Source organism: Corvus hawaiiensis, chromosome 16 (genome assembly GCF_020740725.1).
Source record: "Corvus hawaiiensis isolate bCorHaw1 chromosome 16, bCorHaw1.pri.cur, whole genome shotgun sequence".
Lineage (NCBI taxonomy): Eukaryota > Metazoa > Chordata > Aves > Passeriformes > Corvidae > Corvus > Corvus hawaiiensis.
Window position 1 is genome coordinate 15378653 of NC_063228.1, and position 27320 is coordinate 15405972.

Consider the following 27320-nt stretch of genomic DNA (forward strand, 5'->3'; position numbering starts at 1 on the left):
CCCCCCGTCCTTCCTGTCCCCACCGCAGTGGTGGTCAGGACGCTCACGTCTGACTCTGCCAGGAGCTCCCCACCAGCCCCTTTCCCCTGGATTGGTGAAGGGAGCAGCCCCCATTCCAAGCACCACCCAGAGCTTCCCTGGCCAGCACCCTGCTCCAGGAGATGCCACCTCAGTAACTCTGCCCCCGTGTGATGGCCCTGATGCCCCAGGATGTTGGGTGTGTTTGGGGCAGGATGGTTGGGAAGCCCTGGGAGTGCCCCATCCCTGCCCTGCCTGGCAGCACTGGGGGCATTGCTGGGGAGGGATAAATATTTAGTGCTGGAGAGCTGCAGGTGGACAGCGGCGCTCGGCAGAAGCTGCAGCCCCTCACCTGCTGGGAGGCGAGGCAGGAGAGTGATCAAGGTGAAGGCGCCTTCACATCTCCCCGGCCTTGAACAGCAGATGAAAGGGGGCATTGGGAGCCAGGGATAACAAAAGGAGAGCAGGGAAAGTTCAGGTCAGGCAGGGATTTCTGGCTGGTGGGTTTTCCGCTGAGAAATTCTCCCTGCCTCTTTCATGGTGATGAAGATCCTTTTAATTTTTTTTCTTCCCCCCTTCTCCTCTCCTTCCTCTTTTCCTCTTTCGCCAGGCGGATAGCTGGGAGCTGCGGAGCATGTGATGCATCTTCCATATAGGGGCAGGAGAAAAGCAAGACCAACTGATGGACGCCCTAGGGCCAGACTTGCAGACAATATATAACCTACTGCATGATCTAAAACGCTTCCCACTTCCACAGAGCGAACATCAGGCAGAGCGGAGCCGCAGCGAGCGCAGAAGAGTCCTGTGTGCAGGTAAGTCCCCCTCGTCTCCTTCTCCAGGAGGGTGTCCCAGGGAGGGGGAAGGTGCGAGGGACCCGCTCCGTGCCCGGCTGCCGTGCAGGCAGGTGGGATGGGGCAGTTTTGCTGTTATCCGTGGGAATTTTTAAAGCCTTTTTTGGCGCCAGCGGAGTTCAGGACGGTGGTGGAGAGAGTGGGAGATGGAATCTGGCAGAGCCCAGCCTCAGTCTCTGTCCCTGCAAACACGGACACCGGGAGTGGGAGAGCATCCCGGGCCAGGCGACGTTCCTTTACTCGCATTAATTGCTGTCGAGGTCCGCCTGGGCTGTGGGAAGCGCCTGGCTCCTGCCCGGCTGCTCTCCGGCATCTCCCGCCCATCACCGTCCCATCCCACCCGGCCCCGTTGGGGGTCCCTTCGCCTTTGACAAAGCAGCAAAAGGAATCCTCAAACAACTTTAAAAAGCACTTTTGCTCAGCCCGCCGCCTCCAGCGCCTGCCTGGCTGCCTTCACCTTCCTGCACTGGAATTTCCTTTGCAAGGGAAGCTGTTCCCAGCTGGGACCGAAGGGGGGACGTGGGCTGGAGGCAACGGGGTGGCAAAACACCAACCAGCGTGTGCAGGCGAGGGTTTGTGTGGGTGTGTGGGCTTGGGGGGGTCCGTACAGCCCAGCTCCTGTGGCGTCCCTGCACCTCACACCCGGCCCCACGGACGGGGACCAGGCTCCGTGCCGGGGATAGTTTGTGTCCTGCTGAATGGAAAATCATCCTAGCAACAGCTCCGCACTCCGCGGGGCCTCGCCGGGTTTATGGCAGGGAGGGGTTTGTTTGCTTTGGGGTATTGACTGCGCCTGGTGGTGGTGTGGGGGTTGAGGAGCCCTGGCTGTGTTCGGGGCTGGGGAACCTCCATGTATTGCCAGACTCTTGGAGAAGCCCTGGCAGTCCCAGGCAAAAGGGACTCGGTAATTGTAATCAGGATAAAGTTGGACAAAATCATTAAAATTAATGTTTTGGGGCATTTGGGCTTATACACCCCCAGCAAGCGCACAGATGATAAACTGCTCTGTGGGTGCAAGGCTGAGGATGTTCCCTTGCTCTGTGCCTCAGTTTCCCCCTCTCTGCACTTCCCTTGCCCGGGTCCTGCCGGTCAGCCCTGTGCAGGGGCAGCACTCGATGCACGTAGGAAGGGTCAGCCCAGGGGAGCATCAGAACCCAGGCACCGAGCATAATTCAGACTGTTTTTAGATAAGGACACTCAGAGAACCTGCAACGGGCAGAGGCAGCTCTGTGAGCAGAGCTGGCCACGGCTGGGAGGGGGATGGCCGTGTCCCCACCACCCAGACTGGGATAGGGGTCACCCCAGCAGCACCCTGCACCCTGCTGTGGGCACCGAGGCTGCGGGCACGGCTGGAGATGCCCATCCTGAAGGCGAGCAAGTGTGATCAAGTTGGGTAATGGGCCCAGAGTCTGCCACGCAGGGCCAGGGATGTGCTGGGGGTTGTCAGGGAGTCAAGGGTCTGTGCTGGGTGTCCTGCGTGGGCTCAGTGATTTGGGCCAAGCTCTCTCTCTGCTGCCATGAGCTTTTCTGGGTGAGGGGTGGAAATCTGAGGGCTCTCAGTAGCTCAGCATCACCGGGATCAGGCAGCACAGGAAGGGCTCAGGGAGTCCCCTGCCCTTGGCTTGGACCACAGCGGACAAGAGGAGAGAACACCTTATCCCCTTGGCTCCGGACCCTTGAAGATCCTTCCTGGTGGCAAATGCTCTCAGATTTCTGCACTGAAATGAAGACAGTGCAACCCCTCTCCAGCTTTTTTGAGCCCCCCTGGTTGTGTTGGGAAGTCCCAGCTCTGAGCAGGGCACTGAGCCGCTCTCCCCGGGTGCACAGGAACCGAGCATGGTGGGAGCTGAGCAAAATCTCAGCTAAACCAGGCCAAGCTGGTACTGCTGGGTGCCCCATCCTGGTGCCACTGGTAAAGCAGGAGGTCCCCAATGCCATACACTAGTGCCCAGCCAGAGGGAGAAGCAAAGATGTCAGGGATTTTTTCCCCCTCCTGGGATAAGATAATCCCTCTCTCTCACTGCTTTTTTCCTCACTGTTTTCCTCCTCTCCCACCCTTCCCAAATCTCAAAACTGGGACAAATTTCAGGGCACTTTCAGCCAAGGTGATACCTAAAATCAGCCCTTCCACTTCTCCCAGGCTCCAGACTGGTTTTGGCTAGCAGTGCTGGGTTTGGTGGGGAAGACATCGATAGCATGAAGCATCCACTCCAGCGCCATTGCTTGATGTTCCCATCTCGATGAGCACCATCTGGAGAAGGTTTTGCCCCTGCAGTGCCTTACCCTGATCCAGGGATTGTGTCCTGGGTTTCCAGTGGCATGGCTGTGAGGGCACTGCCTGTAGGAACCACCAGCCCTGCTGGGAGCTCTGCCGGGACCAGACCAAGCACAGCTCCTAAGCTGAGAGCAGGACTTGTGTCCCTGCTCTCCTGCCAGCACCAGCTCTTGCTGGAGCTGGAGATGCCTCAGCTTGCCCTTCGTGGTCCGGGGGGTGGGCTGGGTTACCCACCTTTGTGCGTGGCTGCCCGCCTTGGAGCCCAAGGGTTGTGTCCATATTTGCATCAGGCTCAGGATCCTTCTTATTTGCAATTATTATAATTATTTCTGATTGGAGTGGTAAGAGGTGTGGGGCTGGCAGGAGGGTTGATGGGCACAGGGGGCAGAGCTGTTGCTGTTCCACAGATCCTCCTTACGGTCCTGCAGAGCTTGGGAGGAGAATCCTTTGGATCCGGGGGAAAAGGGACCGAGCCCATTTCTGACACGCCGTATGGCAGGGAGCGATCTGCGAGCCTGGCTGGAGGGAGCCGCACACAGGGCAGGGATTGCCGAGGATCCGATCGCTCTGCGGGACCCAGGGCGGTTTCCTGGGCACAACATCAGACACTGCATCCCAAACCCGGGGCAGGCACCGAGCCTGGCACTGGGAGTGCCGGAAAGGGCTGGCAGAGGTATCTGATCACTGCAGCACGGGTTCCTCTCCAGGATCCAGGGCGGTTTCCTGGGCACAACATCAAGCACCCCATCCCAAACCCGGGGCAGGCACCGAGCCCGGCACCGGGAGCGCCGGGAAGGGCTGGCAGAGGCAGCGGGGCTGGCACAGCTGTGTGGCTTTCAGAGATACTTGATCGATAGCTCCTTCCTCCCACTCCCCCCGCTCCCCCAATCCCCACATGCATTTTTCATGCTAACCCCTCCTGGGCAAAGGCTGTCTGCGCAGGAAAAGAAACAGAAAAAACCACAAAACACAACAAACCGCAACGAAAATCTACGTTTGTTTCTCTGGTCCCCGGAGATTGTTGTAGTTTAAGGGCCAATCTATAGATTCAGGGCTGGGAATATCTTTGCTCCATGAACAAAGAGGGATGAAAAAGCTCCCCGGGGCTTTTCTCAACCTTTTTAAGGTTGGCCCAGAGCTGGAAAAGGCTCTGTACACTGAGGGGTCTAATGGTGCAACACTGCCTGGGCAAACTGGGGGGGCTGGAAAGGGGAGCTGGGCTCCTCTGCAGCTCTTCCTGGGGTCTCAGCCCTCCCAGGATATGCTGGGATGCTGTGAGTAGTAACGGGGGTCCCTCCCTGGGGTACAAAGGGTCTCCAGGGCTCCTTGTACAGCTGAAAGTCAACCCACGCATGCAGAGCTGGGTCCAGGGTGATCCCAGGCCACAGTGGCTGGGAAGGCTGGTGGATCCCTGGGCTGACCCTGCCTGGCCCCTGGGAAGAGGGGGGTATTCCTCAGAGTTAGGGGAAAACACTTGCAGGGTTTTAGCAGAGGGCAGTTTTCAGGGTGAATCTCCTTTTTCGGTCTTCTGTTGTCAGTGAGGGGTGCTCCCTTTTTTGCTCCCCACTTTTGGGTGGCAGCAGTTAAGACCCGGCAGCACTGCTCAGTCCATGCTTCCCCAGCGCTGGAATGCTCCCGTGATTCTCCTTCCCATCAGCGGCGCCTGCCCAGCCTGCGCAAGGAATCTGCGAGCTGACCGTGTGTCTGTGCTGAAGGACCGACCCTGGGTGAGGTTCCCGGGATCCCTCCAGAGCCGCAGTCCCCGCTGCATCCCTGGCACCCCATTCCAGGCACAGCACCGACTGCTGCAGCCCCGTTCCCTCGGGAGCTGTGACACCCGGGGCCAGACCCACCTCCTCCGGGTTTGTAGCAAGGTGATTCCAGCAGCATCCCAAAATTCCCATTATTTCCCCGTGAAGCCGATGGCACACGGCTCGCCCCGCCCTGCAGCGGTTTCTCCGTGAAGAGCCCGGGCGGCGTGGGCAGCGTGCGGGCAGGCACAGAGCATCCTCCCCGCAGCGCTCCCACCGCCCCCGGGACCGGGCGCCGGGGACGCGGCCGCACCGAGACGGCGTGTCCGGGGTCCGGCGCACGGGAGCGCTTCCCGTCTGACGGCGAAAGGGCACGGGCCAGAAATAGAAGGGGGAGGAGGACGCCGTGACCTTTCCAGGAGCCGGTGACGAATAAAACTTTCCGGCTACCTGTAGGAAGGCGCAGGGCAAGCTCCGTTATCGGCTCATCAAAGGACGACGTCCCCTGTGAGCAGGACAGCCACAGCCTCGGCGCCCGGGGGGATTCCGGGGATGAGCCTGCCGCTGCCTGGCTCCAGCGGGTGTAGGGCTCCAGACACGCGGTGGGCTCCGGCCGCGGGCGGGAGCTCTCAGGATGCTCCTGGAGCTGAGCAGGGAAGGAAGTCAGGATGGTGGCTGCCACCAGCGCGAGCAGGAGGGCAGGGACATCTCTCTGCTAACAGGCTCCCGGAGGTCCTTTGGCTGCTCCCCTTGGGACACCCAGGAGGGGATGGGATGTCCCCATGCTCAGCCATGTGCTCAGTGCAAGGGGGTCCGGCTTCGAGACACCCCCAAGGACCCGCCCGGGATCCACCTCTGCGTCTACGCCCCAGGGCACGCGCAGAGGCAGCAGGGACTGGGATGCTGCAGCCAGCCGGGGCGGCCGGGGTGCACACTGTCCCCACTAAAGGGCTCAGGAATGTCCCCGCAAGCCCCACGGCAGCAGACCCCGGGAGGAACCTACGGGGGGCTGCCCCCATCCCCTCCTCTTCCCCCCTCCAGGACGCATTGGCATCCACCCGGCCGGAGCGAGGCAGCCGTGCTGCCCCCACCCCAGTTGTCCCCCTGCTCACTGACCCGGGCGGGGGGATGGCAGCCGGCTCCCCCCGGCCCCCCCCTCGCAGATGGCGTGGGCAGCCAGCACAGGTGGCCCTGTGCCACGGCAGATTGGGGCCGGCTGCCTGCGGAGTGCCCGGGAAGGGCTGTGTCCCTGCCACGCTTCGGGGACGAGAGCAGAGCCAGGGCCCCCTCATGGCACAGGGGGTGCGGAGCCGAGGGGGTGCCCACAACGCTGTGCCCAGTGCTGGACCCAGCGCTTCAGCACTGACGCCAGAGCCCTGTAAGATAATAAACCGAGGACATGGACGGGTGACAGGGAGCTGGTGGGTCAAGTGTGAGGGGGGACACAGGGTCTCCTCTCTTGGCTCCAAAGAGATGAGCTGGCCCACAGCATCAGGAGGTTTTGGAAGGGTCCGGTTTTAAGGAATTGCATTAAACGATGCCATGCAGGGACAGCCCGATGCAGATGTCTGGACTGGATCCAACATCTTGTGAGGAGATTTTCAGGATACAGCTTTCCACAGTCCTTCCAGCCAGGGCAAAACCCTGGTGGGTGCCAGACGCCCCAGCTGGATGGTCTGGGACTCACTTCTAGGAGAGAAGGACCTGCAAGGGGAGAGGGGAAGCACCCAAGCTCCGAATCACCCCCACGTGAGGCTTCTGTCTCTCTCCACGGGTGATGGTGCTCAGCCCACACAGGGCACGAGCTCCAAGGTGGGCACGACCTGGCAGCGATGGTATCGGCTCCAGGGTGGGCACAGGGTGGGCATGACGGTGGGGCTGTCCCAGCTCGAGGGGACCCATCCCGTGGCATAGAGGGGGATCTTGTGCTGGAGATGTGGTGCAGGAGCTGTCAGGGCAAGGGTGGTGGCTGGAGCAGGTAAATCATTAATGCCGGAGAAAACCAGGCTGGCATCCTGCCCATCACTCGTCGATAGGAAAAGTTGATGTTGGAAGGGGAATTTTCACATATAACCTTCCCCTCCCTTCTCTGCCTTCCCTCCGGGGGCAGAGGGCTGGAGCAAAGAGCCAGCCCGGAGCCACGCACGCACCCAGCCCCAAACCAGCCTCTTGCCGAGCACGTTCTCTTCCAGCCCAGCTGGTTTTGCTCCCAGCCTGCTCCGTCTGTGCACATTAAAGCTTTTTCTAGGTCTGAACTGCTTTTGGCAAGCCAGGCTCCTGTTGGTCCCCACCACCCTCCCCATGGCTGCTCCCCCCGATCCGCTCCCCGTCTGGCTCCCGCTCCCCCTCCCCGGTCGAAGCCCTGCCAGGGACATGGCAAATCAGCGCGAAGCCTGCGGGGCAAATCGGTACAAATGAGACCAAGCAAGAGGGTGGGGAGGGACGGCGAGGGGGGGGCGATGACTCCTGGGTTGGCGCTTCTGTTCCCGAGTTTGATGTTTCCTGCAAACAACCCTGTAAATGCTCAGGAGTGGCTTCGGACATCACCTGCCCCCCGCCTCGGCGGGGTTTGGGGACGCTGGGTCCCAGACGGGGGGGACAGCCCTCGCCCCGCTCCCACAGCCTCCCCGCAGCCTCCAGGCCCTGAGCAGGCACCCAGGCGGGACGGGGGCCGAGCTGTAAGTCCTGACATTTCAATCTGTTTTGGGGATGGATGGGGCGCGCGGAGGGTGGAAGGTGCTGGAGGCAGCAGAGGGGCTCACTGCGGGTCTGGGCAGGGAACAAAACCCACCTGGGACCTGGAGCGGAAAACATCCCCCTGTTAAAAGCTGCCTGCTCCTGCCAGTTTTGCACTCTCCCAAATAAATTCCCGGGCATCTGGCGGTGCCAAGGGAAGCCTTGCGCCACGCCACGGGCAGGGGCTCTGCCGGGAGCAGCAGCCGGTACCCGGAGCGGGGATGTGCAAACCCGCTGGGGGCAGCGAGGCCACTGTTCCCAAGGGATGCTGTCCGATCCCGCTCTCCGGTCTCTTTGCAAGCCGTGTAACTCCTGATTATTAAAGGCGCTCGGCACCGGGGAGGTCATATGGGGCTTTTCTGCTTGGGTTGCTCTCCTAATGACACGTCCGACTGCCTTCACCGGGGGTCTGCTCACGCGAGTCCCTGACAATAGAAAGTTTGTGGAGGATTTTGGATGCTTTCCCCGTGACCGTGTGGTGGTTGCAGAGGTTTCACTGTTTCCCTATTGAAAAATGAAAGGATACATCGGAAAAAGGGAACCAGCCTGGGAGGACACAGAGGGCAGGTTAATTTTAACGTATTTACCTCTCCACATTTGTGTAATAATCAAAAAGATCAATGGTTTTCTGCAGGTTTGGAGATGTGATGAGTACTTGCAGTTGTGGAAAAATAAAAACCAGGGGAAGGGGGGAAATTTAACAGTAAGGCAGTATTATCCTTGTTATCCGTATTTTTATTTTCCCTCTAAATCCTTCTTAAAGGAAGTGAAAACTAAACTGAGCTGTTGAATTGCCAGAGGAGGTGAGTTACTGAGATGCTTAATGGTGTCAGCTAGGAATATACTTCCTCACGCCAGGGAATGCGTGTTGGTAGGAATTTTGACAAATCATAAGGTCACATAACAAGGAACAACTCACAGCAGTCAGAGGCTTCTTAAAAAAAGGTAAGGAAATCAGTGAAGCCCAGCTGTGCATCAGGGTGGTGGCAAATCCTGGGACTGGCACGGGGAGAAGTTTTTGGCATCCACGGGATGCTGCTGCCCTGCTCTCACTCCTCCTCCATGGCGAGGATTTGAGTTCCCCTCTGTGAAAACCTGGGACAGGAGGATGTGGATGTGTCACCCCTCATTCCCTTAGGTCTTCTCACCCTTTCCTGGAGATCCCAATGCATTTCAGAGTGCTGCCCCACCCAGATGCAGTGGGGGGACCCCGGCTGAGAGGGGGGATGCAGAAAAACCCCCTTCCTGCGCAGGCATCTCGGGGAGTGTCACAGCAGCTGCTCCCGGCACCGTGCGGGCAGCCGGGCCCCGCAGGAATGCGGCTGCACGGCCATTCCACCTGGTCCTGCGGCACGGCACGTGTTAACGAGCTGCATCCCCGCTCCCTGCACCAGCTAATAACATCCCTGCCTCCTCCCGGTGGCTTTGCCTCGGGCCCTTGTTACTCCTCCTGGTCATCCCTTGGCCAGTACGGACCTCGCTGGGCAATTTGGTGGCCAAGTGCTACCTGCCCGCTCGGCGTCCCTGCCTCCACTCACAGCAACATCCCTCGGCTCCCCACGCTGCAGCCCAGGCACTGCCCACGGTGCGGGGCCAGGGGCTGAGCAGCTCAGCCCATTTTTGGGGTGCAATGGAGCTGGAAACACAGAGAGGATCCCAGCAGGCAGCATCACCCTTGATCTGCATTAAAAGCTCAACCAAACACTGTCACCAAGTACCAGGCAGAAGGCAGAGAGGTGCCTGCTGCCCACGGGTCAGCCCACGGCACTGCAGAGGTTCCTGCCCAAGAATAAATGAGTATTTCGAGACTAAAAATGTGTTTTGGAGAGAAATCTGCTTGCAAAGAGGTGTGATGTGCTCAGGGTGTGATGTGCTGCCTGCTGTGCTCCAGGTCCCTGCGGAGCAGCCTCCTCCCTCCTCTCTGCTGGGAGCTGGGTATCCCCCAGGAACAACCCGAGTTCCTCTCCTAAAGGGTTTATGGGTGTCCCAGTGGGCTGGCCCTGATCCTCGGTGTCCCATCCCTGCGAGAAGGTTTCTGCCTAGCAGAGCTCCTCCACATTCCCTGGAGTCCATCCCAACTGGCTTTTCTGCTCTGCAATTTCCCTGCTGTTCCCAAGCTCCCCCAACCAGCGTTGGACCGTCTCCTATGTAGGTTTTTATTTAGCCGGTGGAGTTGTTTGTGCTCCCCTAAGGACGGGGAGGGAGAAGCAGCAGATGTTCCTACTTAGGACCATTTTGAAATGGGTTTTACAGTGGGCTGGATTTCATGGATGTGGTCACGGAACTGCACTGGTGTCACTGCCGGGTCAGCATATCAAGCCCCCCTCCCCAGTTTATTTTTGGCTTTAACTTTAAACATACCAAGTCCTTCGCAGGTGGCAATTCCTTGGTGGCTGGTTAGACCTTGTAATGATTTAAATGGCTCCATCCTAAAATTGCTGGCTGGAGGCAGTGCTGGGAGCCGGCAGGCAGGAGCAGGGATAAGCCCACGTCCTCCTGGCTGGGGCCCCAGCATTGCAACAGCCCCCCTTTTCTAGTGGTAGTTGAAATCATGGCCCCATCTTGGCCATGTTCTGTCTAAAAAGAGACCCATCCTGTAACTCAGGGGATGGGGGATCTTTGGGGGTTAGCCTGGGAGAACAACATCCCAGCCAAGAAAAAGAAGGGGCGTGCAGCAGGGTCTGTTCCCTGTGACCTGTGGTCCCCTTTCCTGCTCTCCCCTGCCCACCTGAGCTGGCAGGAGAGTCCATCAGGAGGGAGGCAGTGACTCAGGGTGTCTGCTGGCAGGTCTGTATCCTGAGGGTGTACTGAGGAAAGCTCTTCAGCTGCGTGGGGTGATCCCAAATGAGGGCTGGGTGGCTGCCACCAGCAATGCTCTGCTTTGCAAGCCCCTGGGGACACTGACCCAACTCAGAAAGTCCCAAGAGGGCGAGCTGTGGGACAGCCAAGCAATTCCTGGGCACTGCTAGCTCCATCCCAGTCTCTGCTGAGATGTGCAGAGGTCCCTGCAGGAACACAACAGCCCCTGGCCCTGCAGCACCCATGGCTCAGACCCATCAGGGAGCACCCAGAGTGAGCCAGACATAATCTTGGTCTCTGGGACAGCTGTGAACCCTCCTTGAAGTCCTTTCCACCTTCAAGGGTAGCAAGAAGGTGCCAGGGTGAATTTACTGGGGGAAAATCTTGCCAGAGCAGCACAACTGCCCACTGTGAGGAGAGGACTGGCTGCCGGGACAAGGGAGGGAGAGAAAGGGATCCTGTTTAAGTGACCTTGGCACGCCCTGACATGGCCTGCTGCAGTGTCCTCATGGTCAAGCTGGAAATGTAAAGACAAGGTGGCTCAAGAACTGGCTGGACTGCCAGGCTCAATGGGCTGTGCAAGGTGCAGCTCCCAGCTGGAGAAAGGGAATGGCAAAGTCCCACAGCTGGGACACAGTAACCCCCTGCAGCAGGGCATGTCCTGGCAAATGGGCCAAAAAGCAGCTTTGCAGGAAAGGAGCCACATCCAAGACAAAAACAGAGCCAGAATCTTGACTGCCAGGAGCTGGACTGAGAGAGGAGAGGATGGGAAAGGCTCTGAAGATAGCAGGAAGAAAGGAGACAGGGAAGGGTGAGGGAAATGCTTGGGATGTCCTTGTGTGAAGCTCCTCTCCTGTAGCAAAGGATAAGTGAGGACACAGCGATGGACACATCCAGGAGCAGGAGAGGGCTGGGCTGCAAGGCAGGAGGGGGCCAGGCAGAGGAGGGGTGAAGACTCCCTGTTCCTGTCCCCAGAGGATTTTGGGTGGATCTGAACTGCAAGAAGGTGAATTTTCTGGGGGGAAGATGGAGAGTGATTTGGTGGAGCAGCAAATACAAGAACAGCAGATGGGAGAGAGCTCGGGATGTGAGCAAGGCCATATCAATATGAGAGCCTTTGGCCACCTTCAGTGTGTCTTAGGAGACACAAAAAGAGCTGGGCTCTGCCAAGCCAGGAGAAGCAAAGCAGAGATCTCCTTCCTTTCTTATCATTCCCATCCCCAGGGCATTTATGGACCGTGAACGGTCCAAGGATAAATGGACAGTGAAGAGGAGGAGAACATTTGTAGTATGAAGAACTGGGCTGTAGAAGTTTGGGGAGCCTCAGGGAGCCTTCAGGCTGGTCAAGGGGTGACTAAATGCACCTCATTGTATGACAGAGCTCATTGCTTTGCAGGGGAGGTGGCAGAGGAGGTGGAATCTTGTCCATATCTGCACTGGGGATCTGTGCTCGTGTGGGCAGGTAGATGATCTAACCTCTGTGTCCACACTGAGGACACTGATGTGGCTTGGTCTGTGCTGGGTGGGAGAAGTGGATTGTGGTAATCAGAGCAGAGCTAAGCCCCACATTGCCCTTCTTGGACTGCTGCTGGTGTGCCACAGCACACACAGGGGACACGTGCCGGTGACCAGAAAGGGCTTCTGGAGATTGCCACCATCCCCAGAGGTCCTCCAGATGGAAGGGTGGAAGGGAACCTCCCAGTGCAGGCGCTCACAGGCAGTGGGATCCATCCTCGGCTGTCACCAGGAGAAGGAGAAACTTGTAAGTGGGGAAAGGAATTCCAGAGGTCATAGAAACTGGAAGAAGCTATGGAATTTTCTTCTGGAAACAGGAAAGGCCTGCACATTACAGGCATGACACAGACTTTAGCACAAAGGATGGCTGCACCTACATTCCTCTTCCAGCTACACACAGTTAAGCTGCCCAAGTCCTCTCCAGCTGTCCATCATCTTCCCATGCTCACCACGGAGATGGGAAGGACACCACCTCCTCTGCACACCCCTGGGTGCCAACCACACTGTTGATCCTCCTGAGTGGCACAGACACTTTCCCCTCTACCCAGCTGCACATTTTCATTTGGAGACTGATGATGTCTTCACAAATTTGGAGATCATTTTGCCATTGAGCTGCTGACTCCACGGCTGGGAGCCTGTGGTCTCCTGAGGCTCCATTAGCAGGTAGAGAGGAGGTGGAGGAAGATGCAGGAAGCTCCCACAGTGGGGCCGAGGCAGAAGCTTTGCGGGTGGTTGATATAATGTGGAGAGACAGTCTTACATCTCCTCACCAGGAACTGCCTCTTCCCCCGAAGGGTTCGCAGCAGGAAAGGCTGTGGGAGGAAAGCCTTTTGCGGTGGAGGACCCTCACGTCTCTGGAGAGTAGCCTGGAGGCTGTGACGGCCTGATCTCATCTCTCAAGGAGCCTGTGAGTTGTGCTGTGAGTGTCACAGGCAGACGATGATGACTCCAGCCCATTGCCACTTGGTTGAATGCTTTTCACGGGGTGTTGGGGTTGCCACAGGGAGACTTCAGGCCAACTTTTTGTGGGTGGAGGCTGGAGGAGAGGTCAGAGACATAGCCGCACTTCTTGAGCAAGTGCACAAATGGGAGAAGATTTGACCCAAAATGAGGGAAAACTTTACATGTGGAGGTGCTGTGACTCCAGCACATGGCAGGGAGTAAGTTCATCATCTGGCTGAAGGATACCCCAAGGCTGGGCAGGAGATGCCAGACAACCTGCACATCCAAAGGCAGCAATGCTCACAAAGATGGACCCACCCCATGTCTGGGCTGGGTTTTGGGTCTCACCTAAATCCACCTGTGAAGAGAGCTAAGCTTCCCCAACCAGACACTCCAGATCCCTCCAAAGGCTGGAAACCCAAAGGCTGGGAATCCAGATGCTGTCATATTTGTAGACCATGACTCTGACTTGGTCTTGCCCCTGGGATGTGAAGCACATGGTTTGGTGAGCCCACATATGAAGACACAGAAGTGGAGCCACCCTGAGCTACAGGACGTGGGTCACAGCCTCTGGCCTCGCACACGAAGACGTGGTGGGTGGGCAGACATGGAAAGACTGGCTGTTTGGAGGAGACAGGAAACCCCAGCTCTTCTGAAGATGTGGTTTTGGGAAGAGGAGAAATTTTGGTGCAACAATTGAGATCAAGCTGGAGAAAGGCACAGCTCGAGGTGGGAATAGTTTCAAAGCTGCTGATGTAGGGAGCCAGAGGCAGAGGTGGTGGGATGGCCTCACACAGTGGCTGTACAGGGTGAGGCTGCGGAGGCGCAGAGCTCCCAGCCCCACCAGCCACGCTTCCCTCCTCTTGCCGAGTGCCTGCTGCTTTGCCATGGCCAATTGCCTTCATCCCAGCTCCGATAAACGCTTAAAAGCTCAAATCACACAACCCCAGGCTATGAAAACAAAAAGGGACCCGATAGCCGCTAATAGCCGAGCAGCCCCTGCGGCAAAAGCGTGCAGTGTAGGGAAAGTGGTTTGCATTGATCAGTGGCTCCCGCCCCACACGCTCCCCTCCCGCGGCTCTGCCCGGCTGCTCCAGCCACGGCGCTGGGGAAAACGGGATAAAACCCCACGGGAATTTCCAGAAAAGCAGAGTCCGCGTAATGGCAGGAGCAGGATGGTTTGTGGGGTTGGTGTGAGATCCCATCAAAGGGCCATCCTTCTGCTCCACACCGTCCTGTCCTGGCACAATCACCAGGGAAATGCATCCCTGGATGACAAACAGCAATGCCAGGGCCACACAGACTGCAGTGATGCTGAGCCCTGGGAAATGAGGGGCCTGGATGGCCTGGAAGGAAGCAACTGGTGGATGTAGGAGCAGGGAAGAGTTGTCCCTGTGGTTGGTGGCGGGTGTACAGGGCACCTCCAATGAAATCCCACCCGTGGAAGGTAGGACCAGCATGTAAGAGACCACAGGAATCCTCAGCTGCAGGACGAGGTGCAAGGCAGGAGGCTCATCACAACAACACTGAGGAGAAGAACTTCAGTGCCTTTCTTGAGCCCATTCCTCCATGCCATGTCCTACAGCCATCTGGGAAAGCTTGAGGGCAGCCAATTTCCATGGGAGCGTTGCAGCTCCCTGGCAGCCTCCCAGTCAGCACTGGAGCACTTGGAGGTCAGAAGCAAAGAAAGGACATCAGTTTGAGAGATGGGGTCTTTGTTCCAGCCAGAAAAGCTCTTGGGAGTCTGCAGAAGCAGATCAGGGCAAGTTCACATGCCCACCTACAGGTGGAGAGGGTTTGTATTGCTACAGGAAACCCACTGGACTGAGCCCCTTCCTGCAAGTGGCTGCCACACACCAGGAGCAGGCTTAGGGAAGGGGGTGGGATCTGGAAGGGTTTGCTCCCGTGTCCAGCTGCAGCCTGGAAAGGAGATGGTGAAGCAGGGGTGTGGTGGTGAACCATGTGTCTGGAGGGTGGACAGGGACTGTAGTTGCTGCTTCTACCAGTCAAAGAATTGGGGGGCATCAAATGAGACTTGTGGGGACAAGCTGGAGGATGAAGCTCTGGGTGGTGTGCCAAGAACTCCCTGCTGCAGGATGCTTCAGGGCTGAACGTTTCCACAGCTTCCAGAGAAGCTCCTGCAGATTCAGAGTGGGGATGTACATCCTGTGTGCTGCATCCAGCGGCAGCCGGTCTGCTGGGATGGGTTAGGAAAATTGGAGCAGTACCATGGATGATTGTCCTACATCCTGGAAATCGAGTTTTGGCTATTAGAGACCACGAGCCGGACGGACAACTGAGGTGCTGTAGCTCAGCTGCCCCAACGGCTGCGTGCCCTTCCCTGCATCCCTGCGCCTGGAGACCAGGCTGGGATTTTTTAACTACTGGAGCACCAGGGACTGCAGATCTCTTCCCTGGGCATCTCTCTCTTCTTCCTTCCCTTTGTCTCTCCCTCTCTTTCTTCTCCCCTTGCCACTCGGCTCCCTCCATCGGAGCGTGCCCCTCTCCCCTCGGCGGTCCCGGGGAGGAGAGCGGGGATGCTGCAATTCCCAGGCACAGGTGCGCGGTCCCCGCCGCGCGCTGCCCCCAGGCACGGCCCCCGCCGCCGCAGCTGACAGCCCACTGGAAATAATGTGTTGTGGCAGAGAGAGACTCAGCAGACCACGAAGATCTGCTGGTGCGGGAACTGCTCAGCAACCAGGAGCCACAACGCCTGTCTCCCGGCTCCGCAGGGCCTGAGCCGGCTCTGGGGATGCCTCCGCTCCGCCGGAGCCCGCCTGGCTCACACGCAGGGCACTTCCCCGCTCTCTCCCATTCTTTCTCTTTGCTCTTTCCTCTTTTCCTCCCTTGCTGCTCCTCTCCGCAGCGCGGAGGGTGTGGAAGCAGCCAAGCTGCCTGTCCCTACACGGGACATCTCTCTGCCATCCTCTGCACCACCGGGCACAGGAGGGGAACAAACGGCTCTTGCAGCAGCCTTGGAGGAGGAGGATCAGGTGTGCAGGAATGGAACAACCAGTTCCAGTCTTCCAGCAAAGATTTAATCTGCCTCTGGCATATAAACAGCAAATGTTTGTTCAACTGACCTGCAAACAGGCGGCGTGCATCGCAGCGGGGCCGAGGCGCCCAGCTCCCCGCTCGGCCACCCTTGGTTTCTTGCCCTCCAGCAGGGTGACACGGGGCGGACAGGCAGGTCCAGGATGCTCGGGGCACCCCAGGCTCAGTGGCTGCAGCCAGGGAGTGATGCTCAGAGGGGCCCCATCCTGCCCAGCTGCTGCTGCATCCCTTCTGCTCCCCTGGGCAGCGCAGTGTGTGGAGCTCTCACGGCTCACAGGCACACCCAGCGTGGCTGAAGGCTGAAGGACAAGCGTGTCCCCGCGGGCAGGCTGGGAGTGCTGAGGTGAACCTCCAGGCGGGAGGCCCCGAGCTCTGCCCACACATCCCACTGCGATGGGAGAAACCAGCCTGGGCTGCCGCGGGTCAGGGCTGCACCCCGGGGCTCCCCTCCACATCCCAGTTCAGGTTCGTTACAAGGGGACGTTTTTGCCTATTTTCTGCATGAGCAGATCTTAGTGGCAGGGTCGACTACCAGCTCAGCCCACAACGTGGGCATGCAGGGGGTTGTCCCCCAGCCCTGCCTGCAGCTCAGCCTGCCCCTGGGGAAGCCACAGCATGGCTCATTCCCTGTCCCCATGGCGGGTGGGAGATACTCTGCTGTTTGATGTCAAGCCTCAGAAAGAAATTTGAAAGGGTTCTGTGCAGGTAATTCTATCACACAAACACTCTCACCATGCTCCCAGGGGAAGGGGATGTCCCTGGCACCCACAGTGAGGAGAGTGGGTACCAGAGCATGGGAGCATCCTTCAGCCCAGCACAGCCACTGCCTGGGCATGGGGCTGGAGGGACTGTCCCCAGGGCCGCTGGTATTGCAGGCTGCAGCCAGAGCATCCCTGTGTACCTGGAGCAAGATGATCAGGGAAAAAAGCACGGGGCCTTGGGGCTGCAGGGTGAGAAGTCAGCCCCAAGGGTGTGGGCTCACTGAGGGGAGCAGCAGGAATGCCATCCAGCTGTGGGAGGTGGGCACTATCGCGGGGCCACGTGGCAATCCATCCTCTGGTGTGGTGCTGCCGCAGGAGCCCCTTCCCTGCCCGTCCCACTCTGATCCCAGCCCCTCGGCACTGCTGTGCCCATCCCTCTGCCCTGGGAGCTGCAGTGGTCCCCCCCAGCCCCCAGGGAAGCCCCCCAGACCATGTGCAGAAGGATGTGGGCTATGGCTGGGCACATTCCAGGCTGCTGGGGAGCAGGGCCCGGTGCAGGGGCTGTCAGGTTCTTGAGCCACTGCCTGGACCTCCCCCTGGCAATTCCTTGTCCCAGCTGCCCAAAGCTGCAGAGATACATGCTGTTTCCCTTCCATCCTCCAAATCTTGTCTCCTTCTTCCCAGAAGCCAGGGAGCAGATTTTTTCCCCAAATGACTGCAGCTGCCACATTGGTCCCAATCTGGAGCTGCTTCTGGCCTTCTCCTTTCTGGGCTCTGCAATCCCACACCAGCCTGGCTGCAGGGTCTCTGGGGCAGAGCTCTGCCCTGGGACCTGATGCATGGGGGAAGGGTTTGGTCCCTGAGAAATGAGCCCCAGACATACAGAATGAGCCCTCAAATTCGCTGCTCTCCCCAGGAGAAGCTGGCAAGTTCCTCCAGAGCAAAGCAGCATCTGGAGGAGTGACACAGGCGTTTGCGTCGGTGTTGGGTGCCCCCGTGACTGCTTGGCCATCTGTGAAGGAGCCCAGTTTCATGACCGTGGAGCCTGTGCAGGTCTGGCTCCTCTGGGAGATGCGGAGTGGGGGAGCTGTGCCCCCTGGCCACTCTCAGAGCTCGTGGGGGCCAGGCTGTGGAACAGGCATGACACTGTTGTCCCTGGGTTGTGGTTGTGTCCAGGAGGTTGTGGTGGGAAGCACAGAGGTGGCAGCCCAGTGCCAGGGTCCTGTGGGGGATATTGCCTGGGCATTTTGATTTTGGCACCACCTGGAAGTGGGGGAGGCGTAGTTTAGCCTGGATTGGTTTTCCAGGCCAGATTATCCCTGTTCTGTCACAGGACAGTGTCAATCCCACAGGCCAGGGAGGCAGCACTGCTTTTCCAGCAGTGACACCAGGTTACAGGCTCAGCCCGCAGCCTCTCCCACCCAGTCCATCCATCCCACCGCCCTCTTTGCACGGGATCACACATTCACATGCAGGGTTGCAGGTACCTGAACTTAGCCCAGCTCTGCAGCAGCTTTGGTGCCAGAGCTTTGGAACACCTCTGGCACTGCAGTACCCCAGGAGATGGCAAGCCAAATGAGTCTGTGCCCAGCACGGTATTGGGGCTGCTGACTCTTTTCTCTTTTATTCCCTGCCCTCAGCAGGAAAATGGTCCCTGAGCTGGGTTGGGGCTGCCCCAGAGAGGCTCTGGCTGGCCAGGTAGGTCACCTGGGCACCTCAATGTCAGTTTGAGGTGGTTTAGCTCCAACGCCTTTAATAGTGTTTGTTTTCCTTTTCCTCTGGGGTGGTTTGAGAGAAGAGGGTCGATAATGAGATCAGCACATACAGGCATACCTGCTGGGTTTGGGCAAAAATTCCATCACTGGCCTGGGTTTAAATCTCAAACCTGGGAGCTCCAGACTGAGGTCCCCAAAGCTCCACTCTCTGGGGCCAGGAGGTGCCCACAGAGCAGAGCCATCTCCCTGGGAGCTGCAGGCACAGCTCACCACCTCCATGCTGTCCTTCTTCCAGGGCACACTGTGCTTCCCGGAGAGGTGTGGGAAGATTCACCTGCTGTGCCCCTCCATTCCCACCAGGAGCCATCTCCAGGCAGCCTCCACCATGTCCAAGGACGACGTGGGCTGCAAGCTGACCTCAGTCTACAAGCACAAGGAGAGGAAGCCGAAGAAGCCTCACTACATCCCGAGGCCATGGGGCAAACCCTACAACTACAAATGCTTCCAGTGTCCCTTCACCTGCATGGAGAAGTCCCACCTCTACAACCACATGAAGTACAGCCTGTGCAAGAACTCCCTGTCCCTCCTCATCGAGTCTGACTGGCCCTACAAGAAGGGCAACCTGCTGCACCCGGAGCTGCGGCTGCTGCACACGGACAGCTCCCGCCTGCGCGGACGGCGGGACGAGCAGGACGCCTGCGACTCCTCGGCCACCCCGGGAGGCTCCGTCCGGACCAAGCAGGTCTCCAGCAGGGATGGCCACGAGGACAAGCCAATGACAGGGGTGGAGATCCTGCCTGCTGAAGGGGCTGGTGAGGAAGGTGGCCAGTTCCAGGAGGAGGAGGAGGATGTTGCTGGCCTGCTGAGGGAGATGGATGCGGGGGAGAAGAAAGAGAGAAATGAAGAGCCAGGTTGCCAAGGTGACCCAGCTGAACCAGAAGTGAACACTTTGGTCTTCGGCTTCAAGAACAAGAGGGACAACAAGCCTTGCAAGGAAGCGGAGCCCGACTTCATCATCACGGATGTCTTCTCCCTCAAGAACCATGTCATGAAGAGCAGGGAAATGGCCTCCCCTGACCTAGATGCTAAGCCAAAGCATTGCAAAGTGCCAAAGAAATGCCTGGCCAGCGGTGGGATTTTGATGGAGCAGTGGAAACTGGTGGCAAATGGGCAAAGGAGAAACACGCCTGAGGTCTCCCCACCTTGTACCGACAGCAACATCATTCCGTGCTACCCCCCTCCAGCCTACAGTGACTACCATGAACCTCAGGGCCTGAACCTCTCGCTGCTGGGTATTAACTACCCTTTGAACCCCAGTCTCTTCTCCTACCTGAGCCCCACCATGGCCAACAGCACAACAACACACCCTCACTTGGCTCAGCTGCCCTTCCTGGCCTCCACAGCCCAGCTGATGCACCCCCATGCCTCCCACTTCCAGCCTCTGCAGAGCCCTGAGCGCTCAGCCTTCCTCCCCCGCTTCTACTACCCGCTGCTCTTCGAGCACACCTTCGGCTCCACGGAGAGCAAGATGTCCTCCAGCAAGCCAGACCCCCAGCAGCTGGTGGGCTCAGTCATGCCCACACCACCCCAAACCAAACCTTCCAGTGAGCCAAACAAAGCCGGGCTGCTGAAGGTTCCTGTGCTGAAGACAGGTTTTCCTTGGTCCAAAGGTGTCCGGGAGGAGCCAGGCTCCGAGCTCGGCCATTCTGCCATGCTGGGGCAGGAAGAAGAGGCAAAATGGCTGTCCCAGGAGAAGGAGAGCAACCCAGCTTTGGGCCTCAGCAACCTACGCAAGAAGTCAGCCACTGACATCTACCAAACCATGGTGGGGATGAAGGATGGTGCTTTCACCCACGGCAGTGTCAGGAAGACAGAGTTGCCAGTGGTGACCTGTCTGGAGACGAGCAGCCCTCCGGGAAACCCCTTGAAGAGGAAGTTCCCTGCCAATGGGCTGGATTTGATAGGACCTGAAAGGATGATGCCTGGGAAGCTCAGCTACCAGAGCAGGTAAGGTGCCTGAGATCTCTCTGCCTCTTCCTCACTTCAGGTTGACCTTGTTTATCTCCATCTCCTGTTCTGTTCCCCGCCACTGATCCATGGGATGAGCCCCAGGGAGCTGAGCACTCTTCAGGCTGGTGGTCCACACCAGTGCCCACCCAAGCAGAGCTCCCTGCCCTCCAGGGCCTCCAAAGTTCCCAGGTGCCTCCAAGCACCTGGGCTATGTCACACACACTGTCCCTTGCCTTCCCCTGATCTATATAGAGCCAGAGGTGATGTGGTGTCTGTGTGGGGTGGACCTGTGCTCCCCAGGCACCAGGAAAGCGCCTCTCGTGTCCCCAGATATCCCAGGTTTGCTGGAACAATCATTGTCTATTTTTAAACATACACATTTGCATTCCTTTGATTCACCTTCTGCTTTCAAAGCCCAGAAGGAGGGTCACGTTCCCAAACATTTCCTTTTACCTGGGGCTAGAAATGTGCACAGCTCCTTTAAACAGAATTTCAGTTCCTCCCCTGGTTGTGCAAGTCCAGCTGTGGCTCCAACAAAAATGTCACAGTAAACCCACTGCTTTGACACCCAGAGGAGCTTTCTCTGGAGAAGATCTCTGTGGTTTTCTATCTCCACATGCCCTTTCCATGCTCTCAGGCTGGCTGGACAGATTCCCTCCAATTAGGCCTTCAGGACTGTGGGCTGGTCATTTCCGTCAACATTCTCCAGTGCTCCAAGAAGAGGGGGAATCCAGGCTTGGCTAGCTGAGGTGGGATCAGCACCATCTCCCCAGACTGGCCTCTCCCTTTGTCGGTGCCATGAAATAGTGTGTCAGGATCCATCCTCTTCTGGGAGAACAGTGCCAGGAGCAGGTCCAGCCAGGGCTCTGCCTGCTCTGACCAAAGCCCTTCCTGGAAGGGTCTCACGCTGGCAGCAGCCAGTGGAGGAAGCCTGGCTAAATCTGGTAGTGCTGGCCCTGGACATAAGCCTGAGGATTTTCCTGTCTTTTTCCCTACTGATTGTATCCACTTCTTCTCTGCAGTGGTTCAAGGGCCAACCCTGGCCACATCCCCAAGGCCCTGGAGCACTGGCACTCGGATGTCCTCACAGGCCAGCCTGAGGAACCAGAGAGGGGCAATGACACAGAAGTCCTTCCCTCTGTGGGTGCTGCCATGGACCATGGCTTCTGCAAGCAGAGCAGACTCCAAGAGACTTCTGCCACCATGGCAGGCTCTGAGGCCACAACTGTGCTAATCGGGGACCTGTCCAAAACCTTGGAGGAGTACCAAGAGGTGGAGAAGAAACTGTCTGATCTGGCAAAGGAGGACACCCCCGGGCAAAAAGAGCTGAGGGACCAGCTGGTCAAAATCCGAAGGGAGCTCTACCACATCCACCAGGCACTGGAGAAAGCCACCAAACCCCACGAGGGGCCGCTGGATCTGTCGGTGAAGAGATCCTCAGAAGGTCTGGAGAAGGTCCAGCAGGCCAAGAAGGAGCCCTGCAACGTGAGCCTGGGGAGTGAGAAGCTTCACGGCAAAGACCAAGGGCCCCTCAGCAAATGTCCGGCCCCCGGAGAGGCTGGAGATGGGGAGGGGCTGCCCAACTGCCTCCTCGAGGCCGAGAACAAAACCATTGACCTGCTGATCAAGATGAGCCGCTCCGAGAGCCTGCGGGCGGCCTCCTCCGAGGCCCCTCTGGGCGCCGTGATCAAGGCCGAGGTGCTGCCCCTCACCGTGCCCCTGGAGCTGCGCCACGTCATGGAGCCCTACTACAGCCGGACCACCAAGTGCGAGGCAGACTCCAGCGTCCTGCTCTGCTCCGACGGCAGATCCAGCAGCACGCAGGGCCCGCAGCTCCCGGTCAGCGCCGAGGATGGGCCCCTGGGCTGCCGGGCCATGCAGCGCTCCCTGTCCTGCAGCCTCCCCAGCGACACCGATGCCGTGTGTGTCCACAGCCCTCTGCATGCTGACCCCTAAGTCCACCTTGCTCAAAAGCTCCTGGATCTCACTGACCACCTCATGCTTCACCTTCCCAGTGTCCCACCTCTCCACTCCTCCTTTTCCCCATGGATGAAAGCACCACCACTGCCTGGCTGGGACCACATTGTGTGGGGTTCCAGCAGCTCCCCCAGCTGAATCCACAAGGTGTAAAAATCCAGTCCCTGTGCTCCCCAGTGTGTCACGGACAGTGCTGCTGGGCTCTGCATGCTCCCAGCCTTAGCACCCCAGTCCTGGAACTCCCTTCAGAAGGGGAGTCACCAGCAGGCACCAAGAGAAAACTGCTAAAAGCAGCAAGAGAAAACTGCCAAAAGCACCAAGCTTTCATCAAAAGGCTCACCCAGCCCTCTCATCAGGGACACTCAGGGACATTTGCAACCCAGTTCCCACAATCTGTGGACAGGGGAGGGACTACAGAGGGCCAAGCCTTGGTCCAGGTTGTGCTAAAACAGATCACGGCTGTCACCTTGTACAGAGCAAGGACACGGTGACTTCGTCCCACGGAGGCTGGAGGGTCACAGCCGGGAACAAGATGCCCAGCTGGATTGACCCAGAGGCCAAGAGTTTTCTGCACTGTGGAGACAAGAACATCCCATCAGTCACAATGACAAGTGTGACACAGGAGCCACCTTGCCAGCTCCACACCTGGGCCCTGAGCTCTCTTGCCAGGACCATTTGCCACATGTAGGGAGTGCTGGGCTGTGGGGACTTGTTCCTGTCCACTGACCATCCAGTGTCCAGCTCCTCCTTTTGCCTTCACACAGAAAGGACCTTCCCTCCCTCTCTGCCCATGCAGACACGATGCATGTTCCTCACCAAGGCCCCGATCCTGCAGAGTTCAGCTCCCAGGAGCTCCTGCCCACTACTCCTAATCCCCCGAACACTGGCACTTGGGGCAGCAAAATGGGTGAGATGATGCTGCCATGAACCACAGAGCTCAAGAGACACAGATCCCAAAAAAAAAACAGTGAAGGGACAAATTTGGCCCATCCCAGGCTGGAACAATGCCAAGCAACCACCCCTGAGCCAGAGCACTAGAGATCAAACCACCCAGGCAGGTGCCTGCTGCTTGTGGGATCAGCACTGGCCTTCCCAAAAGGCCACGTTCTCCTGTGTTCACTGGGGCTCCTGACTCTGTTGGGCAGACTGGGACCCACTGCAGGGTGGTCACACATCCCTATCTCCACCACCCTTCTGAGGAGCATCTGCTCTGGCTCAGGATGCCCTCATGCTTGGGCCAGGAATTCTTAGAGTCCCTCCCTGTAGTGCTCTCCTAGAAAAGCATTTCCTCTCCCACCCACACTTGGTGTTCAGACACGGTGGGGTGTTCTGTTAGCACCCAGGGCCTTCACCACCTCGGTGGCTTGTTCCTTGACATGGGATGTGCTGGGATGCGGGCCAGGAAGGCAGGACAAAGAGGACAGTGGCAAAGCCACAAATAAGGGACCTACACAGCACATCCCAGGAGCTTTACACGCTTTGGGCCCAAAGAGGACAATTCCACCGTGGTGGCTGAAGAAGGCAAGGCCCCACGTGGGACCTGGGACTCCCGGGTGCTTTGATGGACCCAGACAACAGGAAGAGTTGGCTCTTCTCACCTGATTGCTCTCTGGACAAAGCTTCCACCTCATCAAAGGGGTTTATTTCTCACTGCAAGAATTTGCTTAGGGCGCAGGGGCCTGTGGGGTTATTGGTCTGTTCTCTCTGGAGGAAAGTTTGGGGTGGTGTGGAGTGGGACATTCAGAAGGAGAGATGCTCAGCTCAGCAGTGTAACCCTTTTGAGCCAGCTCCAGATCTTCCTGATGGGCCATGTCCTGCTGCTTCCCACATGACCTTGGTCCCACAAGGGAAGGTGGGAAGACCCCAATAGAACAGACCCCAGAACCTGTGGAAGTTCCTCAGTCCCAGAGCCCAGGGACGTGGCATTGCCTAGCCTTTCTGGGTGTGAATTGTGCTGTCATCTGGATGCCAGAACACCATCAGCACAGCAGACCCTCCACATCAAGCACCTTGCTCACATCACCCACTCCCAACAGCCTCCCAGTCTCCCTCCAGCCTCTTCTACCATCCTGTGCCCCTCTGTCACCCCACGCCCTGCTGTCATCTCCTCTCCCCAGCTCCCTCGCTGCCCTGGCAGCCCCTAACCCCCCTGCCAGCACCTCCCTGTTCCCATATCTCAGGGCTCCCTACTCTCCCCCCTCACTATCTCTTCTTCCATGCCTGGACCTTCACCCCAATCACAGCAGGAAACCCACAGGCACAGCCAGGAAGTTGGAGTCCCATTTTCCCATCACATCCTTCCCTGCCCACCCGGCCTTTACCTCCTCTGAGGAACGAGTCATGTAGGTCCCTCTGCCTACCTGGAAACAGCATCTCCTCCCAGTTCCAATCATCAGCACATATTTTTTAGCAGATCCCCATCTGAACGTGGGCACCTTGGAGGTCCAGGACACCAGAGGGGTAGCTGAGCTCTGGGACCATCAGCCCTGAGTTTCAGCAGGAGATCCATGCCCAGACCACCAGGCAGTGCTGCCTTTCACCCCTTTTTAGCTGAGATGTTGCCTGCACACTGTCACCTCTCTGTCCCCAGCCCCTGACTCCATCCTGCTGCCAGAGCTGGGATGCTGCCCTGCTTTGTGGTGCCCATGCTGTGAGCTGGGCCCCTCCCATGAGTAGAGCTGGTGCTAGCCCTCCCTGTGCCACTCACTGTGTCCTTCACCTCTGCAGACAGCTGGGGAGGGGGCAAGTGGAAGCTGGGAGCTGATCACATAGTATTTATTGTTCACAGTTTTACGAATGTACAAAACAAAAACCAAACCATTAAAGGGAAAACCCCTGAGCAGGAGTTGCTGCTGGCTGCTTTGTTCTTTCCTGGGAGCTCTGCCTGCTCCGGCTGGACCCTGCAGCAGTCCCATGCCACAGCTCCTATCACAGAGCCTCTGTTTTTGAGGTGACAGGTGAGCCACCAGCAGGATGTGGCCAGATGTTGGCACTGGCTGAGTGTGGTCTGTGTTCACGTGGGTGGGGTTTGACTCTTTCATTCTGCTGGATCAACACCAGGATCCCACTGGCTTGCCCTGAGCTGGGGAGAGGAGCTGCCCACTGTGTCTGACAGCAGAAGTCAGGTTGAGAAATGTCCTCACAGAAGCCATGAGGGTCCTAATTCATAGAATCCCAAAATTCCAGAATGGTTTGAGTTGGAAGGAACCTTAAACTTCATTTATTTCCACCCCCTGCCATGAACAGGGAAACCTTCCACTGTCCCAGGTTGCTCCAAGCCCCGTCCAACCTGGCCTTGGACACTTCCAGGGATCCAGGGGCAGCCTGTGCCCAGCTTCTCTGGGCACCCTGTGCCAGGGCTTTACCACCCTCACACAGAAGAATTTCTTCCTAACCTGTAATCTAAACCTACTTTCTTTCAATTTGAAGTCATTCCCCTTGTCCTGGCACGACACTGCTTGCTCCTGCTGAAGTCCCTGCACACACACACGGCCTTTTCCTCCCTTCTCCTTTACAATCCACCACGGCTGGACCCTGGGACCACAACACCAGACCCTGGTGCAGGGAAGATCAGAGAGAAGGTGCAGGGTCATATCCCGTGTCCCCAGTGCCACCCTGTCCCTCAGCCTTTGCACATTGTCCTCAGGGGTGCTGGTGGCACCCCCACAGAGGGGGTTTCTCCCCTCTCTGCCCGGCCATGGCTGTCCAAGGCAGTTCCCTTCCCAGGGACTCCTGCCTGCAGGCCACCAGGGAGGTGGCTGAGCTGGTGGCACCATTCCAGTTGAAAAGATGAAAGCATTTACCCTTACATTTAAATAATGGATGGGAGTTGAACTACTGGGGTGGCTTATCCAGGCTGCAATCTGCACCCCCAGGGCCCTCAGCCCACTCCAGCACAGGACCCATTACACAGCTATTTGGTCACCCTAAAGGCATCTGATAGGGAGCCATTACCCACCCTTTACACGCAGTCCCACCAGATAGCCATCGCTCATGGCCATGGTTGACCACACTCCCCCTACTTGCATGTCCCCCCCCATTTTCCTGCCATCCAAGCCCACTCCCAATCAGCAGATGGAGGACCCAGCCAAATCCCTCCCCTGCCCTGATGAGGCAGCAGCTCCCCTGCTCCTGGGGCTGGGGGGATGTGGGGTCACAGCAGGTCCCTGGCACAGCCCAGAGCCCAGCAGCTCCTGGTCAATGGAGCTGCACAACTTTTATGGGTTTCTAACCCCAGGTGGGTACAGCTGCTCCTGCTCAAGTATTCCTTCTCCTCTGGCTTCAAGAGCAATGGAGAGCTCAGGGATTGGGAGGGAGGGAAGTTTCCTAATAAACAAACCCTAAGGGAAGGCTTATCTCAGGCAAGGCAGTGGAAGGAACCAGATTCCAAGGCTCCTTGTAAAAGAGGAGGTTGTTACACTTCCCATCCCATTGGCACAAGGATGTGGCCCCAGGGAAGCTGGGAGTGGAGGACACGGAGGGTGGGTTTGCTGCATCCCCAACCAGCTTTCCAGCCACTGGTTGTGAGCTCTGGCTGGATGCCCTGCCAGGGTCAACAGCAAGGGGAGACAGTGCAGGGGCAAACCAGACACCCTGGGACACAGGGATGGGACCAGAGCTCCTGGGGAAGGGTGGCAGGATGTCATGTCAGGCTGCTCATTGTGAGCAGGGCAGCCCCGAGCATGAGGTGGGAACATCCCAGAGACCCCTGAAAATGCTGTGTCCCCAGATTTCCCTGGCTTGGTGGCAAAGGGCCAGGGACAAAATCTGGGGGTGGATCCCAAGGTGGAAGGGGACATTCACTGCAGAGGTACAGTCACCAGGAGTCCCAGGAGTCATCCACCTGCATGGAGGATGGCTGGGGCTGTGGTGGGCATCACCTTTTCCCACTGCACTCCAGCCTGGCAGGGAAACCATGGTCCAAGGGACAGAGCTGCAAACTCCCTTTGGTTTGCCCACAAGTAAAAGGTGTGGTG

General features: G+C 58.1%; 1 protein-coding gene across 3 annotated transcripts; it reads left to right on the plus strand.

Annotated features, from left to right (window-relative positions):
- The first annotated feature begins 653 nt into the window (after positions 1 to 653).
- On the plus strand, positions 654 to 25189 carry PRR35 (proline rich 35). Of its 3 annotated transcripts, none has more exons than XM_048321315.1 (3): positions 654 to 830; positions 18653 to 20364; positions 21390 to 25189. In XM_048321315.1, the coding sequence occupies exons 2-3, from the start codon at positions 18743 to 18745 to the stop codon at positions 22321 to 22323; spliced, it is 2556 nt and encodes an 851-aa protein (XP_048177272.1). In that variant the 5' UTR covers positions 654 to 830; positions 18653 to 18742; the 3' UTR covers positions 22324 to 25189. The 3 variants fall into 3 exon arrangements, with proteins under 3 accessions (XP_048177272.1, XP_048177274.1, XP_048177273.1); XM_048321317.1 differs by having other exon boundaries at positions 18718 to 20364; XM_048321316.1 differs by lacking the exon at positions 654 to 830 and adding an exon at positions 7397 to 7573.
- The last annotated feature ends 2131 nt before the right edge of the window (positions 25190 to 27320 follow it).

Excerpts from the sequence above, each read along its gene's own strand:
- PRR35 (XM_048321315.1), top strand. The coding sequence starts at position 18,743 with ATGTCCAAGGACGACGTGGGCTGCAAGCTGACCTCAGTCTACAAGCAC. Across the intron at positions 20,365-21,389 it reads AAGCTCAGCTACCAGAGCAG|TGGTTCAAGGGCCAACCCTG; the intron begins GTAAGGTGCCTG and ends TCTTCTCTGCAG.